Source organism: Hylobates moloch, unplaced genomic scaffold (genome assembly GCF_009828535.3).
Source record: "Hylobates moloch isolate HMO894 unplaced genomic scaffold, HMol_V3 SCAFFOLD_9, whole genome shotgun sequence".
Taxonomy (NCBI): domain Eukaryota; kingdom Metazoa; phylum Chordata; class Mammalia; order Primates; family Hylobatidae; genus Hylobates; species Hylobates moloch.
In genome coordinates, this window is record NW_026652284.1 from 123,533,393 (window position 1) to 123,552,762 (window position 19,370).

At 55.5% G+C, this 19,370-nt stretch overlaps 1 protein-coding gene across 1 annotated transcript; it reads left to right on the top strand.

Annotated features, from left to right (window-relative positions):
• The first annotated feature begins 1,919 nt into the window (after positions 1–1,919).
• On the top strand, positions 1,920–17,592 carry ZNF696 (zinc finger protein 696). The gene is made up of 4 exons (XM_032760940.2): positions 1,920–1,998; positions 2,657–3,024; positions 9,815–9,908; positions 12,569–17,592. The coding sequence occupies exons 1-4, from the start codon at positions 1,920–1,922 to the stop codon at positions 13,627–13,629; spliced, it is 1,602 nt and encodes a 533-aa protein (XP_032616831.2). The 3' UTR covers positions 13,630–17,592.
• Positions 17,593–19,370: the final 1,778 nt, after the last annotated feature.

A 19,370-nucleotide genomic window follows, 5' to 3' on the forward strand; every position in this document is an offset into this window, starting at 1 on the left:
AGCCGGTGGAAACCGTATGCACGTCGTGTGCATAGGTGAGATGTAATGGAACACTGGAGAAGCACCTTGTGAACGTGGGAAGGGCTTCACACATGCTCAGGCTCCGTTCGGGATCAGAACATTCCCGCAGGAGAGAAGCCAATGAGCAGCACTGGACGTGGCCACACCGTGGAAGCGCTGGTCCTCAGGCATCAGAGTGGACATAGAGAGGCCCTGCAAATGTAATGACTGTGGGAACGCCCGCCTCCTGAGTTCATGCTGCCATGAGGGAGCGGACTGTGGGTGCGGGCATGTGGAAAGGTCTCAGATAATCCCCACTGGAGAGGAACCCTGCGGATGTCATCCACTCCGCAGAATCTGATAAATTGCACCAAGGGACCCCACCCTCACCCCCTGTGCAGTGACCACAGCAAAACCTTTAAGCAAAGATCTCATGCCCTGAAATGCCAGGGCCGTCACCAGGGATGCAGCAGGGAGTGAAACACCCATCTCTTTTCTCACACCAAACCGTAGCCAAGGGATTCACCACGAGGTGAGCCGGTGCGAGAGGGAGGACTCTGCAGGCGGAGACTGCCCTCGGGGTTGTGGCCTCAGAACGGGGGCCTGCTCCCTGGAGACATGGACCCTGTTTCTTACAGCAGCTTCTGTGCATCACGGGCAGGCAGTCCAGTTGACACCAATCAAGTCTCAACACCCAGCCTGCACACGTGCGGATCCGCTGGGAAAACGCAGCCCCTCCCATCCTCAGATCCTAAGAGAGCTGAGGACCTTGCCCATTAGCTGACTCCAAGACAACCTGGCTGGGACCAGAGGGTGAGAACCGACCCCTGCGGCTGCTACAGGGCCCACCAGGAGGACCGGGGAGGGTTTCCTGGCAGTGTCTTCGGAGTCGCCGCACGCTTCTGCCCAGTTTTCAAAGCGCGCTCCTCCCTGGGTTCCGGCTGGGTCTCTTCCTCAGAGTGGCTCCGCGCCTCCCCTGCCTAGTTGATGCAGGTCTCGCTCTGATCACATTCACTTCCTGTGGACTATTGGCCGCTCACCAGGCCGCTTTGCCCTGCGTTTCATGGGGTCGTGGGAACCCACTCAGGGACCATCCAACTACCTGAGAAGCCCGCTGGAAAACGCGGATTCCCAGGCCCCACCCCAAGGGATTCAGCAGGCCTCAGGGGAAGCCAGGGAATCTGGATTTAGTTCAAATACCCAAATACATTGATCATGGGCCAGGTTTGGGAATCTGTTCTCCTCCAAGCCCTCTGCACAGGCCGCTGCCCAGGCCCTCCTCAGACACTACCTGGACGGGCAGCTCGAGCCGTGGGACGCCCCTGCTTGGGTCAGAATCAGGTCCTGCACCTCCGACCTGGAGGGCCCAGCTCGGCCTCTGGGCCTCTGGCAGCCGCGCCCTGCCCGGCGCCCCCTGCCTCCATGACGCCCCATCTCTCTCTCCACAACGCAGCCCCGTGCTGGTTCACAGCCTCGCGACCCCTCCCAGAGAGGCCCCACCGCCACGACCCCCAGCCGCGCGAGCAATGCCAGGCACGCGCCTGCCCCCGGCCCGCCACCCTTGGGTTCGCCCGGGGTCCCCCGCCGGTCCTCCGAACGGGTCCTCCGAGCTGCCTAGAGCGCCCGGAAATGCCCTGGGCACGGGGCGGGGCTTGCGGGGGCGGGGCCGCGCTTCCGACTCGGGCTGGGCTCGGCTCACTGGGCCTAGGCCGTGCCCCAAACGCGGGATCGCGGGTCAAGTCTTTAAAGATCACAGGTTTTAAACAGATTTCTTTTTCCCCAATAGCATTTATTCATACTCTTTAAAGAAATTTGGGAAGTGTAGGAAAAATAGAAGAGACAGAAATTTTCTCCTTAGCACTAAGGGCTGAGTATCCCAAATCCAAACACCCCCAATTCAAAACTTTTGAGCAGCCGACATGCCGCACAAAGGAAATACTCGCTGGAACACTTCAGATTTCGGATGTGGGAATTTGGCAGGCTCACCTGCTAACTATGGTACAAATATTCCCAAAAAAAGCCAAAGCTTTTTTTTTTTTTTTTTGGAGTGCAGTGGCGCGATCTTGGCTCACCGCAAGCTCCGCCTCCTGGATTCACGCCATTCTCCTGCCTCAGCCTCCAGAGTAGCTGGGACTACAGGCGCCCGCCACCACGCCCAGCTAATTTTTTTTGTATTTTTAGTAGACACGGGGCTTCACCGTGTCAGCCAGGATGGTCTCGATCCCCTGACCTCGTGATCCGCCCGCCTCTGCCTCCCAAAGTGCTGGGATTACAGGCGTGAGCCACCGTGCCCGGCCGCCAAAACACTTCTGGTCCCAGGCATTTTGGATAAGGGATACTCAGGCTGTACAAGGAACGTCTGTGCACGTTTTTAGCAGCTCTTGCTGTTACACTAAATAGACTTCATGGTTAACTTGTCCCTAAAATAAGCTTTGCGTCCTGAGGTCTGAGATCTGCTGGGAGCAGTGCTGGAAGCCCTATTCCCCCACAGCGAGAGGGGCGCCAGCATCCCTCATTTACAGGAGGAAATCGAGACTTTGTGAGGACGTCCCACAGTCCGGATTTGAACCCAGACTTGGATTCCGAGGCCCACGTGCTTGCTCCACAGTGCCTCCTGCTGGCCATCCTCCGTGCCCTCAAAGATTGCTGTAACCAGAAGTGGACGAGCATTTCGGGGAGGCATGCTCCCCGCACAAGTCGAGGTGTTTGCAGGGTCTCCCAGACTCCACTTTCGTGTCCCTGGAGTGCCCATGCCAGCGACCTTTTGGTGGGTCTTTTACCCCAGTTGGAACTGTCGCCAAGTGTGTCCCCATCGTGGGGAGAGGAAGTGGAGCAGCGGCGTCAGGCCTTGCGGAGGTGCACTCGCACCGTCCTGCGCTACGGTCTCAGAGGCAGGAGGACGCTTTCCGGGAGCCGGCCGCTGTGGCACCTGCAGCAGTTTCAGCAGTTGGACAGCTCCAGCCGCCCTGTCACACCCTCACTCCTCATCCACTCCAAAATTCAACGCAGCATGCCGGGCCCCAGGTACGTTGAGGCGGAAAGATATGGTCCCCACCCAGAGGAGCCAAGCAGTTCCCCTCAGCGTGGGTGGAGGAGGAGGGACAGGTGTCCAGACATGTGTATACATGAGCCGGGAACCCCCAGTCCTTGAGTCTCAGGTGGGCAAAATCATGCCACCACTGCGGCACTCGTGTGCCTGACTCCAGGCTGGGCCTTCCCGTCCTGCCGCCCTGCACTCTGTGTGTGGCCATTCTGTGCGGCTGCTGCTCCTCAAGCAGCCCGTGGGATGGGAAATCCCCTCGTTTACACGGCAGAGCGTCCAGCCCAGCGCCTGCTGCAGAGCCTGGGTGAACAGCGTCTGGGTGACGAGAGTAACAGGCAGGATGCAAGTGGGAGCAGGCGGCTTCGCAGGACCTCGGTCCATGTGCCCATCCAGCAGGACCCTGAGCCCAGCTCCCACCTGGGGAGAGGGCTCCACGGGGGCAAGCAAGAGGGGCTGCATGTTGAGCTCCTGAAAGCTCTAGAATGCTCTCTGTAGCCATTACACTCGACGGAGGGCATGGCGAATAGCAAGGGCTTGGGGCATGTGGTTGGGTTTTAGGTTTTTCCTTGCAGGACTGTGCTGAGCCTGCACCACTGGGAAGCCCGTGGCCTCTGCCCTTTCTCTGAAACTTGCCTCTTCTGCCTGGATGCCTTGGTCATTCTTTCCTCATCCATAACCTTGAATAGCTTCACCAAGATCTGTGCTGGTGTCAATATTTTATATTAAGTTTTCCTGGGATATGGTGTTGTTATTTTTTTGAATTAGGGTATAATGTACATAGCGAAAATGCCCAAATCTTAAGCACTCGGCTTGACTGTTTACATGTTTACACTCTTGCTAATCCACCCAGGTCACAGCATGGAACTTTCCAGAGCTTCTCCTCCCCTTCCCTTCCCCTCCCCAAGCTGATGGGTATTCTAGCTTCTGGAGGGCCCTGTCTGCCATCGGGCCTCTCAGGGATGGATTCGTCCGCCCGCCTTCCTGGCACTCCTTTTGCTCCGCACGATGTGCTAGAGGTCACTCCGGGTGGTTCCGTGTGTCTGTTGGCCCCGTCCGCGCCGGCGTGTGGTTTCCCATTCTGAGTGTTTGCTTTGACCCCATTTTTATTGCTGGGGTTGTCTGCTTCTCATGCCCTTTTCCAATCCCAAGCCTGTGGTGTCTTTTCTGAGTTAGAACACCCTAGTGGCTACAAGGGCCCCAGCGTAGGAAGCCCAGCATCCGTGTGACAAGGCTGGGTTCCCTGAGAGCCAAGCGGCCTCCCCACCTCAGTGCCCTTCCCAAACTCCTGCTCACACTTCAGGACCCACTGGCAGTGCTGTTTGAGTCACTGCTCCCTGGTCTCTGCTTCTAATGAGGCCTCCACACGCTGCTTTCTGGCACCTGGCAGGCGGTGCCCGCTGTGCCTCTGTGTTTCTCCCTTCTCTTTCGTGAGCTCCCAGGGCAGCCCCCGTGGTGCTCTGTCCATCATCGGGGGTGTCCCTGGTGCCCAGTGCAGCAGGAGTGAATGTCCTGGGCCAGTTCTCCTTGACTGCACAGCACCGAGGTACCAGTCAGTGCTGGCCGCTAGGTCTTGGTGCTCCCACCACTTCCTACCACCCTTGCGTTTTCTCCTCTTAGGGCCACTGGTGTGTGTCACCTGGAACCTGCTCACCAAAAACCCATCCGTTACTTCACAGATCCTGCCACGTGGGAGCCAGGCACAGCTTGGCTGAGGTCTCTGCCAGGGTCTCCTGGGGCTGCCATTAAGCTGTCCTGGGTTCCGATCTCCTGTGGAGCTTGAGGTCGTTCCCTGACCATGCGGGCTGTGGCAGGATTTCCATCCTGCGGCTGTGGGGGTCAGGCCCTCGGCTTCCAGGGGTAACTCAGAGGTCTCTGCCTCCCCTGCTCCTTCTGCCAGGAGACTGGGAGTCCTTCCTTTCCGTGTCACCTGTGTCCTGGCTCCGTGGCCACTTGCTTCAGTTGACCCACGGCCTCTTCTTTGAATAACGGTCCTCTTTCTCTGAGGTCTTGTTTGTTTGTTTTTGTTTGTTTTGTTTGATTGGTTTGTTTTGAGACAGGGTCTCACTCTGTCACCCAAGCTGGAGTGCAATGGCGTGATCTTAGCTCACCGCAATCTCCACCTCCTGGGTTCAAGCGATTCTCCTGCCTCAGCCTCCCGAGTACCTGGGATTACATGCGCACACCACCACTCCCGGCTAATTTTTGTATTTTTAATAGAGACGAGATTTCACCATGTTGGCCAGGCTGGTCTCAAACCCCTGACCTCAGGTGATCCACCTGCCTCGGCCTACTATACGTGCTGGGATTACAGGCATGAGCCACTGCGCCTGGCCAAGCTCTCTTTGTTTTTCAGGGGTGCCTTTGGTAATTTCTTCATCGTACTATTTTTTTCAGTTGGGCCTGGAAAGGGGGCACCACCTTCCTGTAGGCGGCAAGCCACCCAGGCACCGAGGCAAGAGACCGAGGACACGAGTTGTTCCAGTATAATAAAATATAAAACAAGAATAGTCATACCAGATATAGATCTTAGATATGATTATATATGAATATCATTAATCATTAGTTGGTAGTAATTACTCTTTATCCCAATATTATAATAATCCCTGCTCTATAATCAAAACCTAGGATAAACCAGGCCATACAGAGATAGGAGCTGAGGGGACATAGTGAGGAGTGACCAGAAGACAAGAGTGCGAGCCTTCTGTTATGCCCAGACAGGGCCACCAGAGGGCTCCTTGGTCTAGTGGTGACGCCAGCATCTGGGAAGACGCCCGTTGCCAGGCGGACCGTGGTCTAGCGGTAGCAAAATGTGTCAAGGAACAACACCCGCTACTTAGTAGACCGGGAAAGGGAGTCTCCTTTTCCCCCGGGGAGTTTAGAGAAGACTCTGCTCCTCCACCTCTTGTGAAGGGCCTGACACCAGTCAGGCTTTCCCTCAGTTATCCGGAGGCCTAACCGTCTCCCTGTGATGCTGTGCTTCAGTGGTCACGCTCCTAGTCCACCTTCATGTTCCATCCTGTACACCTGGCTCTGCTTTCTAGATAGCAGTAGTAAATTAGTGAAAGTACTAAAAGTCTCTGATATGTAGAAATAATGGCGTAAGCTGTCTTTCTCCTTGTCTTCTCTCTCTCTCTCTGCCTCGGCTGCCAGGCAGGGAAGGGCCCCCTGTCCAGTGGACACGTGACCCACGTGACCTGACCTATCATTGGAGAAGACTCACATTCTTTACCCTGCCCCTTTTGCTTTGTATCCAATAAATAACAGCGAAGCCAGACATTAGGGGCCACTACCAGTCTCCGCGCATTGGTGGTAGTGGTCCCCCGGGCCCAGCTGCCTTTTATCTCTTTGTCTTGTGTCTTTATTTCTATACTCTCTCGTCGCCGCACACAGGGAGAGACCCACCGACCCTGTGGGGCTGGTCCCTACACCTTCCTGGTTCTGGTTGGGGGGGCAGTGAGGGGAAGGGCAAAAGCGGCACAGGGAACAGCATGACGCGGGCCTGAGGCAGGGTGCATTTGGAAAGGGGCGAGGAGACGGCAGTGGCTTCTGGCACGGCAGCAGTGGGCATGCAGAGGCAGGTGGGCCCCGTCGCGAAGAGCCTCCGCCCGGCATAAAGAGCCAGTACTGTGTCTAGGAGGAAGTGGGGAGCTCCAGTGACCGAAGCGCCTCCTGCGCAGGCTCGCGTGCTTGGAGTACCAGAGCCTGCAGGGCAGGAGAGGGTCTTCAGAAGACCCACGACGTTCCACCGGGACGCAGAGGGAAATGCTTATTTGTACTTCTACATCATCTCTTTTAGATGTGTGTGTGTGTGGTGTGTGGTGTTGTTGTTTTGCCACAGAATCTCTGTCACCCAGGCTGGAGTGCAGTGCCAATCTCGGCTCACTGCAGCCTCCGCCTCCCAAGCTCAAGTGATCCCCCCGCCTCAGCCTCCCGAGTAGCTGGGACCACAGGGACCGGTTGCCACACCTGGCTAAGTTTTAAAAAAATTTTTTAGTCGACAGGGGTCTAACTATGTTGCTCAGGCTGGTCTGAAACTCCTGGACTCAAACAATCCTCCTGCCTTGGCCTCCCGAAGTGCTGGGATTACATTCATGAGCCTCTGCACCCACCGGTCTAAGTGTTTTAATTTTTATCTTTTACAACAGCTTCTAATTTGTTACAAATAAACGTGCAGCATGTGGTGGGAGTGTTCAGGTGTTTACTGGTGCAGTGCGAAATGAACGCGGTTCCAGGCACGAGATGTGGAGGCCCAGAGACAGAAGCCCGGTGGCGGCGGCGCGGGACTGTCGGAGGCGCGGGCAGGGACCTGGGCTCCCAAGGCCGTGGCCCCCCCGCGCCAGTCCAGGGTCCAGTTCCAGGGGCGCGTCTGGCCCTCTGTTGCTGTCTTCTTAGGGTTCTTTCATGGGGATCGGCTCTTCAGCCTTTCTTTTCTCCCCAGAGAGGGTCTGTCTAGTCGTTGTGAGAGGGAACAAGTCCACATTGCAGCTGTACACTTTACACCCATGATGAAAAGAGTCACTTTTGCAGCATTCCAGCTGGAGATGGGTGACCTTCGGTCAGCGGCAGGCGGCAGGGCGAGAGACTTGGACAGGAGGTGCATCTTGCCCGGGGAAGGCTGAATGAATGAGAGAGCTCGGTCCCTGGTGAGAAAGAGCCCAGAGCATGCGAGAGGCGGGCAGCAAGGGCTTCTCTGCAAGGGAGACGCGAGGGCGGCGTCCTGCAGGGAGGCGGGGGCAGCTCCTGGGGCGCTCCAAGCTCTCGGCCCCAAAGGAAGCCCACGCTCGGGACCCGCGTGCTGCCACAGCCCCGGAGGCCTGGAGGGGCCCGGGATCCGAGCGGAGGACCCGGGACAAGCGCGGGGCGCCGCGGGGAACGGAAGGGAACGCGCATGGTCTCCCCACAGCGGGCCTTCGACACCTCCTGACACGTCCTGCGGGTGCCCGGGCCCGGTCCTCAGTTGGCTGGAGCCGGATCCCGGCGCGCCAACGGCTCGACCTTGCCCCCCACGAGGCGAGGCTTCCTGCCCGGCAGGAAGGACTCGGCCGGCGCCTGCAGGCAACCGCGGAGCTGAAGGCGCGGCCGCTGGGCCTTTCCGCTCTCCCGCCGCCGAGTGCGCTGTCCTCCCGCTGCCCAGAGCGTCGCCGGAAGTGCCGAGGGGGCGGGCCAGGGGTGGGGACTGTGGCGTTTCCGGCGCACGACGGGGCGGGGACCGTAGCGGGTGCAGTCCAGCTGCTCTGGACTCTGCAGCCCCGGCTTCTCTTGCTGGGGCGTCAATTCGGGAGGACTGAGGGCACGGCCGAGAGAACGGGACTGTCAACGCCGCCCTGGCCCGCGCGTCCCGCCCTCCCCTTGCAGTGCAGGCCCCAGCCGCTCTCGGGCGCGGCGTGGGGGAGGCGGTCCTACATACAGGTGCGTCCCCGGGGTGCCGACACCTGCGGGGCTTCCTGCGAGCTGAGTCCCCGCTGCGCGTCTTCAGGCCTTTGTAAGCTGTCAAATTTCCCAACGGCCCAGCTCATCCAGCTTCTTCCCAGCTGTGAACAGGAGGGCCTGTTCCCTAATTCTTGCCGGTAAGGTACTTCCAAAAATCTGCTTCCAGACTAAAAAATTGCACTTTAAATTACCTTTTTGTAAAAGAGGCGGGGTCTCGCTATGTGTCCCAGGCTGGCCTCCTACTCCTGAACTAAGCGATCCTCCAGCTCAGCCTCCCTGGCAGGCGGGGATTACAGGCGGCTTAAATTAAATTTACTAATTAATCACTTTTTATTTACTCATTTTTTTAAGACAAGGTCTCACTCCAACGCCCAGCTGGAGTGCAGTGGCGAAATCTCAGTTCACCCCAGCCTAGACCTCCCGGGCTCAGGCAATCCTCCCACCTCAGCCTCCCTAGTAGCTGGGACTACAGACGCCTACCATCACACCTGGCTAATTTTTTGATTTTTGGTAGAGACGGGGTCTCACTATGTTGCCCAGGCTGGTCAGGAACTCCTGTACTCAGTCAGTCCTCCATCCTGAGCCTCTTGAAGTGCTAGGATTACAACTGTGAACCACAGCACCCAGCCAAATTACATTTCTTAATTGCACTTGAGGTGAGACCTAAAAAAATGTATTGCCTACTGGTTTTTCTTCTTTGTGAGTTACCTATTCATGATCTTTGCCAATTTTCCTTCCTTTCTCATTAATATATAGAGGTCTTTATCAGATAGGGATGAATCTTTGCATTGCACGTATTCCTCCCTTTTTGGTTTTTGGTTTTTTTACATTAAATTTTTTTATGTAGTTAAATTTGTCAGACATCTGATGTCAGGCTTAGAAAAATCATTCCTCAGTCCAAAACTTTACCATTCAAATAATTTGTTTTTTTCTTCTGGTTTAACATTTTTATATTCAAATCCTTGTAACTACCAAGAAAATTTTAAAACCCATGGGAATTTCTCTAGATATTTGAAGACTGCTGGAGGACACGGGCTTGCTCAGCATGAAGCTAGGAAACTGGCCACGCCCACCTGTGCTCTGCGTCAGCCCTGGGTCGAGGGGGACCTGCAGAGCCTGGACCGGAGTTCCCGGGCATCCCACAGAACAGAACACCCGCTTCTGGGAGTGTCTGTTGAGCCAGGACCTTGATTGCTAGTGACAGGAGTGGGCCCAGCTGGGTGATGCAGCTCCCACAGGGCCTATTCTGACCGTCTCCTGAAGGCATTCTGACCTCATTGCCCCTGGCCCCTGTACCTAGCCCTGGCTGTGATTTATTTTCCTTTTCTTTTACCTAAGCAGAAATTGTTCCGACTGCTGGTGTTCTGCAAGGTGGAGCCAGGAGGAGAGCCCGCAGGTGCTAAGGAGAGCAGTACCCTGATGGAGTCCCTTGCAGGTAAGGGGACACGTCCACAGTCAGGCCCAGAGTTCCAGGTCAGGAATTGAACAGGAATACAGGAAAAACACCATGTCTCAGTCACTGACGCAGAGCATATGCTGTGTCCTCGGGTGCAAGGTGAGGGAGCGAGGTCAACACAGGCCCATCAGATCTCCTAGGCATCTGTTTGGTGACTGTCTTTGCCAGTGAACTGAGAGCTTTTGGTTAGAAAGTCTGGCAGCCCCAAGCTCTGCCTGTGGGAAGGTCTCTCTCTCAGTGCTTCTCAAGCTTGGCACTGTGGCTGTTTTGGAATGGATGAGTCTTGTTGAGGGGCCATCCTGTGCGTTGTGGGACGTTCGGCAGCACCCTTGCCTCTGCCCACTTGGTGTCAGTAGGGCCCCCTCCCAGTTGTGACAACCCAAAACATCTCCACACATTGTCAAATGTGCCCTCAGGACAGAATCGCCCCCATGAGAACACTGCTTTATGTTTTGGGGCCACGCTGAGAGTGTGTCACAGCAACAGCCGGGGAGGTGGGGTGGGCAGTGCAGGCCCTGCTGTGGAGTCTGGGATTGCCTCCACTGGAAAGGCGTCCTCAGGGCCTGCGGGCTGGACCCAGTAGAGCTCCACCATGTATGTGGCCCCTTCTCATTGTAGTTTTGGTTCTTTTTCCTCATAAGCAATACCTTCGAGTCAGTTCTTGAACTTCCAAGTCTGCAAACCACAAGACCAGGGCTGGGCCTCTGCCAAGGGGCTTCTGTTCTGCGCGCCACCCTGAGCCTCTCCCGCCCCCTGGCTGCTCAGTGTCATGGGTCTGCAAGGGCAGAGAGAGGTGGGGACTGTTGACAGCAGCCTGCTGTCATCTGCCCTGGAACATTCCTGCCCCACCCCCACCTCCACAGGAGTTTCCATCACATCTGCACCCTCCACATTCTTGAGAGGTGCAGCCGGGACTCAGCCGCTTCTCTTCCACTGCCACAGCGGACCGCCTACAGGCAGAGAAGTCCCGCTCAGTTGCTGTGCTGGCCTCGGCGGCCCCCCTCCTCCTGCTGCTGCTCCTGGCTGAGCCCTCCTGCCTCCTATGCAGGCCAAGCTCAGTTGCCAGCTTTCTCACATCCCAGGGTTTCACCCCTACCCCTTAAGCCTTTTTTCTAAATGGCCACGTAGTCTGTCCCTGTGAGCCAGTGGAACCAAATCTAACCAGTGGCTTGACTGCCAGACAAGGGCCATTGATAACGCAGGCTGGATGGGGCTGTTCAGCCTGGCCCGTGCCACCGCCCAGCCCACATGGGTTGCTGCTTCCAGCTCTTGGTCCAGACTTTTTTCTTTTTTTTTTTTTTTTTAGACAAAGTCTTGCTCTGTCACCAGGCTGGAGTGCAGTGGCGCGAGCTCACTGCAACCTCCACCTCCTGGATTCAAGCGATTCTTCTGCCTCAGCCTCTCAAGTAGCTGGGACTACAGGTGTGCGCCACCACACCCGGCTAATTTTTGTATTTTTATTAGAGACGGGGTTTCACCTAATCTTGATCTCTTGACCTCGTCATCTGCTCACCTCAGCCTCCCAAATGCTGGGATTACAGGCGTGAGCCACCGCGACCAGCCTCTTGTTCCGGATTTCTGTCTGAGTGAGGACGCTCCTGTTTGCACGTAACAGAAGCCCTTAGAGTTTGGTGTTTGGGGGCAGTTGTTAAGGAGGCCACATTGTCTCAGGGAGTCCAAGGTAAAAGGAGTGAGCTGGGGCCATGGCTGGGTGTGGTGGCTCACACCTGTAATCCCAGCACTTTAGGAGGCCAAGGTGGGAGGAGGGTTGAGCCCAGGAGTTCAAGACCAGCCTCGGCAACACATTGACACGCTGTCTCTACAAAACATTTTTAAAATAGCCTGGTGTGGTGGTGCTCATCTGGAGGTCCACCACCTACTTGGGAGGCGGAGGGAGGATCACGAGCCCTGAGGCTGCAGTGAGCCATGATGGCACCACTGCACTCCAGCCTGGGTGATAGAGCAAGACCCTGGCTCACAAAAAAGAAAGGAAGGACGGACAGACAGAAGGCAGAGCTGGGCCATGGGCTCTGTTGGGTGCCACTGTCCCCAGGCCTCGTGCTGCATCTGCCTCGCTCCCGTCCTGGCTTGCTGCCAGCTGTCTCCAGCCTCCTTTGCTTTCCCAGCTGCCCCCGCAGAGTAAGGCAGTGCCCAGAGCCTGCGTTTCTGTCCCCTCCCCTCCCAGGACTGGGTGGACCGAGGCTAGAGGTTTAGCCCTGTTTTAGCCCCATTTAGCCTCGTTTCTGCTTGTGTATTTTTAAAATTCTATTTTTTTAAGAGACAGGATCTCACTATGTTGGCCAGGCTAGTCTCGAACTCCAAGTCTTAAGTGGTCCTCCTGCCTCAGCCTCCCAAAGTGCGGAGATTACAGGTGTGAGTCACCACACCCAGCCCCACAGCCCCGTTTCTGGAGTGGCAGTGCAGGATTCTCGCCCACCTCATAACCATAGGGGTTGTTAAGAAAGAGGAGGAGAAAAAACTAAAAAAGCTAGGCGGGAACTGAATGGGCAAAATCAAAGGTGTCTGTGGCACACTGACGTCACCATCACTGTCACTCTATCGTCACCACAATTGCCAGAGCCACCCTCGACTCACGTTCTCTTACATCTAAAATCGTTCCTGTCTGGCCTCTTTTTCAGCTGTGAAGGCTGCTTTCCTGGCTCAGGCCCCGAGTGGCAGCCGCTCAGCCGAGGTGCAGGCAGCTCAGAGCACGGAGCCTGCCCCAGAGGCAGGCGCTCCAGAGGGAGAGGACCACAGAGGGGGGCTTCCCCGGGCACGGGGGTCTCTTGGCCTTTGTAAAAACGAGGAAGCCAAAGAGAGGCCCGGAGGATCCCCTCGACTCCCGGTCATTTCTGAGAAAACTGGAGGACAGAGTGGCCACGAGTCAGACGTCCCTCCGAACGCAGGCCCCGGGGCGAAGAGCGGGGACAGCTGGAGGGGGCGGCCTTTCCCGTGCAGCGCCTGTGGCCGCAGCTTCAAGTGCTCCTCCGACGCGGCAAAGCACCGGAGCATCCACTCGGGGGAGAAACCCTACGAGTGCAGCGACTGCGGGAAGGCCTTCATCCACAGCTCGCACGTGGTCCGGCACCAGCGGGCGCACAGCGGGGAGAGGCCCTACGCGTGCGCCGAGTGCGGCAAGGCCTTCAGCCAGAGCTTCAACCTCCTTCGGCACCAGCGCGTGCACACGGGCGAGAAGCCCTACGCGTGCGCCGACTGCGGCAAGGCCTTCGGCCAGAGGTCGGACGCCGCCAAGCACCGCCGCACCCACACCGGGGAGAGGCTGTACGCGTGCGGCGAGTGCGGGAAGCGCTTCCTGCACAGCTCGAACGTGGTCCGGCACCGGCGGACCCACCACGGGGAGAACCCGTACGAGTGCCGGGAGTGCGGCCAGGCCTTCAGCCAGAGCTCCAACCTCCTCCAGCACCAGCGGGTGCACACGGGGGAGCGGCCCTTCGCCTGCCAGGACTGCGGCCGCGCCTTCAGCCGCAGCTCCTTCCTCCGCGAGCACCGCCGCATCCACACCGGGGAGAAGCCCCACCAGTGCGGCCACTGCGGGCGCGCGTTCCGGGCGCTGTCGGGCTTTTTCCGGCACCAGCGGCTCCACACGGGCGAGAAGCCGTTCCGCTGCACCGACTGCGGCCGCGCCTTCCGCCTGAGCTTCCACCTCATCCAGCACCGGCGGGTGCATGGCGCCGAGTGAGCCAGGGCTGCGGCGGAAGAGATGCCGGCGGTCTGGTGAGTGCAAGGCCGAGGGCGGGGGAGGCTCCTGTCCGCCCCGTGCGCGGTGAGGAAGTAACAGCCGGCTGCGCGCCGGGTTCTCGGGCTGCGAAAGCCTCGCCAGGCCTGCATCCGCCTTGGCTGGGGAGCAGTCAGGAGAGACAGGGCTCGGGGAAGGCGAGCGCTGCCCGCGGGAGGCGATTACCAGACGCGGGGAGGCCTCAAAGGTCTGACCCGTGCCGGCCGCCCACTGCTGAGACGCCGCGCCTCCCACGCTCAGCTGCAGCGACGGTCTCATTTCCTGCTGGGGGGTAGTGGCCGGTGATTGAATCGGTCATTCCTCCGGAACCAGGCCTCCATCAAAACCCTGCATGAGATGAGGGCCTCGAGCTTCGGGTTGGTGAAGGCGGGGTTGGGGGGCAGTTAGGAAGGGGGCGCCCAGAGAGGGCATGGAAGCCTCGCATCCTCCCCCGTATCTTGCCGGTCAGTGGTTCATCCACGTATTTCAGCACCTTTTCGCAGCCGGTTCATATGGTCTCGACTTCTGTGTGCTTAGAAAATTGGGGAACCTGGCCGGGCACGGTGGCTCCCGCCTGTAATCCCAGCACTTTGGGAGGCCGAGGTGGGCGGATCATGCGGTCAAGAGATCAAGACCATCCTGGCCAACATGGTGAAACCCCGTCTCTACTAAAAATACAAAAATTAGCTGGACTTGGTGGCGTGCGCCTGTACTCGGGAGCCTGGGGCAGGAGAATCACTTGAACCCGGGAGGCGGAGGTTGCAGTGCGCGGAGATCTGGCCACTGTACTTTAGCCTGAGCGACAGAGTGAGACTCCATCTCAAAAAAAAAAAAAATTATGGAACCTGAGAAGGGGGTCGTGGGGACCCCGCGGCCCACCGTCTGCACTTGGCATCTGAAGTGGGGGTGGTCTTGTGGGACTGACTCCTTACCCTGTGGGTTCTGCACTAGCGCCGGGCAATTAGTGTCAGAATCGAGTTAAACTGTAGGACATCTCGTTGGTGTCTGAGAGTTGGAGAGCTGCTTGGTGTGGAGGGAAAGGCTCACACACGTGATTTCACAAGCATTCTGTGGGTAGAGGAACCGTTTTCTCTGAGACTGTTATGAGTATGTACAAATGTTATTTCCTGTAAAATATTTTCATTTTTTAAAATGTTATTTCCTAGATAGAAAAGAAGTGTCTCTTTGGAGAGTGTTTTTGGGGGCGTATAGTAAAGCTCTGTCCTCATGAATTAAGCGAGGTGGGCTTTTTCTTGGGATGACAGAGGGAAATGTGAGCCGCCCACTGGCCGTGAGCCCTGGGGCACGGTTGCAGGATTCACCCATCCTGGTCTGGGTGTGGCTTGTGATCACCTCCTGCAGTTCTCTGCCCGAGTAAGGGCTGATTGGGAACAATTCTGGGTCCTGGGCTGGCTGCCGCTTCCAAGACCGTCGCTTTGAGGGCTCTTGGCACCGATTTCATTAAAATGCATGAGCTTAGGGTTGTGCAGCCTGTAGGGGCAGGGGTGCTCTCAGAATGGATTTGGTGGCCCCACAGTTAATTGAGCTCCTGACTCCTGGGCCAGTGGTGAGGTGGGAAGATGAGCCTGTGTCTCCCATGCTGAGCCAAGATCCTTAGGTCAGCTGAAGGTGACCTTCCAGGTACCAGTAGCGGTCAAAGCACCTGCTCCCTGAAGGAAGCTTACCTGGCTTAGCCTCATCCCTGCTCGTCAGTCAGGCACTCAGCTTGCAGAGATCCTCAAGCACACAAGGAGCGTCAGCTGACTGAGGGCCACCAGAAACAGCAGGCAGCCGCTGTCAGCCACAAAGAAATGCAGCTCCTGAAACTGCCATCACACAGGTGAGAGGATAGTTATGTGTGAGGTGTTCAAAGAAGTCGTGCAGTCATAGTGAAGAGAAAGCTGTAGGATACATACTGTCACGCATGAATAGGCAGGACTTCTTAAAGAACTTTTGGAAATGAAAAATAGGCCAGGTGCAGTGGTTCATGCCTATAATCCCAACACTTTGAGAGGCCTAAGAGGGAGGATCACTTGAGCCTAGGAGTTCAAGACCAGCCTAGGCAACATAGGGCTGGGCACGGTGACTCATGCCTGTAATTCCAGCACTTTGGGAGGCTGAGGCAGTGGATCACCTGAGGTCAGGAGTTTGAGACCATCCTGGCCAACATGGCAAAACCCTGTTTCTACTAAAAATACAAAATTAGCTGGGCATGGTGGCACACACCTGTAATCCCAGCTGCTCGGGCAGCTGAGGCAGGAGAATCCCTTGAACCTGGGAGGCAGAAGATGCAGTGAACCAAGATCACGCCATTGCACTCCAGCCTGGGCAACAGAGTGAGACCCTCTCTCAAAAAAGAAAAACAGAAACAAACTGGGCAAATTAAGATGGTGGAAACAAAACTAAATATGTCCCTAACCACAGTAAGCTGTATGGAATTGCTGCTTAACAGGTGAAGGTTAGGACTGGGTGCAGTGGCTCATGCCTGTAATCCCAGCACTTTGGGAGGCCGAGGCGAGCAGATCACCTGAGGTTAGGGGTTTGAGACCAGCCTGGCCAACATGGTGAAACCCCGTCTCTACTAAAAATACAAAAATTAGCCGGTTGTGGTGGTGCACGCCTGTAATCCCAGCTACTCGGGAGGCTGAGACAGGAGAACGGCTTGAACCTGGGAGGCGGAGGTTGCAGTGAGCCAAGATTGCACCACTGCTCTCCAGCCTGGGTGACAGAGTGAGACTCTGTTATACACACAGACACACACACACATAAAGGTTAGGAGGAAAATCCGTGACCCAGAGTCACACACTTGAAGAAAGACAGGAGGGAGGCGTGAGTCGACCAAGGGGACGAAAGGCAAGCTCAGGTGCCTTGGAGGTGAGAGGCAGTCATGTGCCGTGTGAAGCCCAGAACATTGTTTCAAAAAGGAAACTCAAAAATAACGATGGGCTGGGCGCAGTGGCTCACCCCTGTAATCCCAACACTTTGGGAGGCAGAGACGGGCGGATCACTTGAAGTCAGGAGTTGGAGACCAGCCTGGCCAACATGACAAAACTCCATCTCTATTAATAATACAAAAATTTGCCAAGTGTGGTGGTCTGCGCCTGTAATCCCAGCTACTTGGGAGGTTGAAGCACGAGAATCGCTTGAACCTGGGAGGCGGAGGCTGCACTGAGCCGAGATCGCGCCACTGACTCCAGCCTGGGCGTCACTCAACCTGGGAGGCGGAGGCTGCACTGAGCCGAGATCACACCGCTGACTCCAGCCTGAGTGTCACTCAGGCTCAGTGAGACTCCACCTCAAAAAAAATTTAAAAATAATAAAAATGTCTTAGAAATAGAAATGTAATGGGCAAAATTAAATTCACAAGAAGGTGGGAAGTGGAGAAAAATCTGTCTGAAAGAACGAAAAGACAAGAAGGTGGGTGACAGGATAGAAAGATTAAGACTAACAGGAATTCCAAGGGGGGAAAAACAAAAACAGAAAATGGTAGGAATGAAGTTATTAGAGAAATAATTTTCCCCCAGAACCAAGAAACGTGAATCTCCAGAGTAAAAGCACCTACCGATACCTCACACAAAGATGGAAGGAACGACCTACATCCAGGCATGACGTGAAACATGAGACGTCCAGGACATAGAGACGATCTGAGAGCGCAGATCACACACACAGGCTGAGGAATAAATCCCTTCCCAAGGGCAGATTGTAAGTTAGAAAATGACAGAACAATGCTTCGAAAATTACAAGTGAAAATAATTTGCAACCTAGAATTTTATACCTACCCAAGTGGTCAGTGAAGTGTGACAGTATGACAACATTTTCAGATATGCAAACTCTTACTTTTAAAAATTCATTTTCATAATACATGTTTTCAGGAGCCTACTAAAGGAGGAGGTCCAAATCAAGGGAGCAAACCAAGAAAGAGGAAGAAGTGGGGCTGGCCACTGTGCTGTAATCCCAGCACTTTGGGAGGCTGAGGCAGGCAGATCACGAGGTCAGGAGTTCGAGACCAGCCTGTCCAATATGGTGAAACCCCGTCTCTACTAAAAAATACAAAAATTAGCTGGGCATGGTAGCACGTGTCTGTAGTCCTCGCTACTCAGGAGGCTGAGGCAGGAGAATCGCTGGAACCCGGGAGGCGGAGGTTGCAGTGAGCCAAGATCGCACCACTGCACTCCAGCCTGGTGACAGAGCAAGACTCCGTCTAAAAAAAAAAGAGGAAGAAGTGGAATCTTGTAAACGGGGTTTCATAGAAAACAAGTGGTGAGGGGCATCGCCACGTGACAACGGAGCCCCAGGGCTGGGCAGAGAGAGCCGCGTGTCCTGGGACCGTCCGATATTTCCCACAGTCCACTCTGGAGCCACAGTGACTTACTTTCCTTCCACAAGTGAAATATGCTCGCCACCCCCGACTCAAGCCACCGAGAGGTCTCTTCCTGCTGCTGTCTCAGCTCAGAGGCCGTCAGCTCATGATTCTCCTCTGGTCCGGATGTGTGTGAGATGCCTCTTGAGGTTATAAGCTAAAGAAAAAATACCTGCCGCTGCCCCAGCACAGGATTTTAAGACAGGGCCAGGATAAGCACAATAACTCTCTCGTTTGAAAAAGAAAGGTGGGGGCTCACTCACTGCAGACCCCAGTCTGTAGTATTTTTGTGACTCAGTCAACAGCATGTTGCCAAGGGACCTCATTAAGGGGGCAGAGTCTGTGTCTTTTTAGGGCCCCATTTTCCCTGGAAGTGACATTATTATCCTTTTTTTTCCCTCAGATTTTGGCTCTGCCTTTGGTCTCTCTCCTTTGTGTTTTTAGATGTCCGATAGCCTGTATTTGAGGCTAAGCAGCTTTCTTAGCTGCTTACTGCCTGCAGAAGGAGGGAACCCAAAGGCTGCATTTTCAACTCTCCATCTCTGTTCATTGAAACTGATACAACGCCCTTAAAAATCCTGTGGGTTTCGGGCCAGGCGCGGTGGCTCACGCCTGTATCCCAGCACTTTGTGAGGCCGAGGTGGGCGGATCACGAGGTCAAGAGATCGAGACCATCCTGGCCAACATGGTGAAACCCCGTCCCTACTAAAATTACAAAATTTAGCTGGGTGTGGTGGTGCGTACCTGTAGTCCCCGCTACTCAGGAGGCTGAGGCAGGAGAATCACTTGAACCCGGGAGGCAGAGGTTGCAGTGAGCCAAGATCGCGCCACTGCCCTCTAGCCTGGCAGAAGAGTGAGACTCCATCTCAAAAAAACAAACAAACAAAATCTTGTGGGTTTCTTAGATTATATTATCCACTAGACAAAAAATAAACATTTGTCAGTGTTTTCTCTGTTTCGTATGATGTGTTAGCATGTTGTGGGAAAACATCCTTTAGGGTCTTAGAAACGCTTCTGTCTAGCCGAGAGAATATGTACTATATACTATCTTCTAACTTTTTAATTTTTTTTTTTTTTTTTTTTTTTTGAGACAGGGTCTTGCTCTGTTACTCAGGCTAGAGTGCAGTGGTGCAATCACTTCACAGCAGCCTTGAACTCCTGGCCTCCCACCTCGGCCTCCCAAAGGGCGGGGATTACAGGTGTGAGCCACCACACCCAGCCCCAAGATAGTAAACCTTTCTGGGGCCTTAACAGTGGATATGGCCACAACCTTGATTTTATCTTTATCCTGAGGCCACTTATTACTTGAATTTTTTGCGGGCAGTGGTGATACACCCTATAGTCC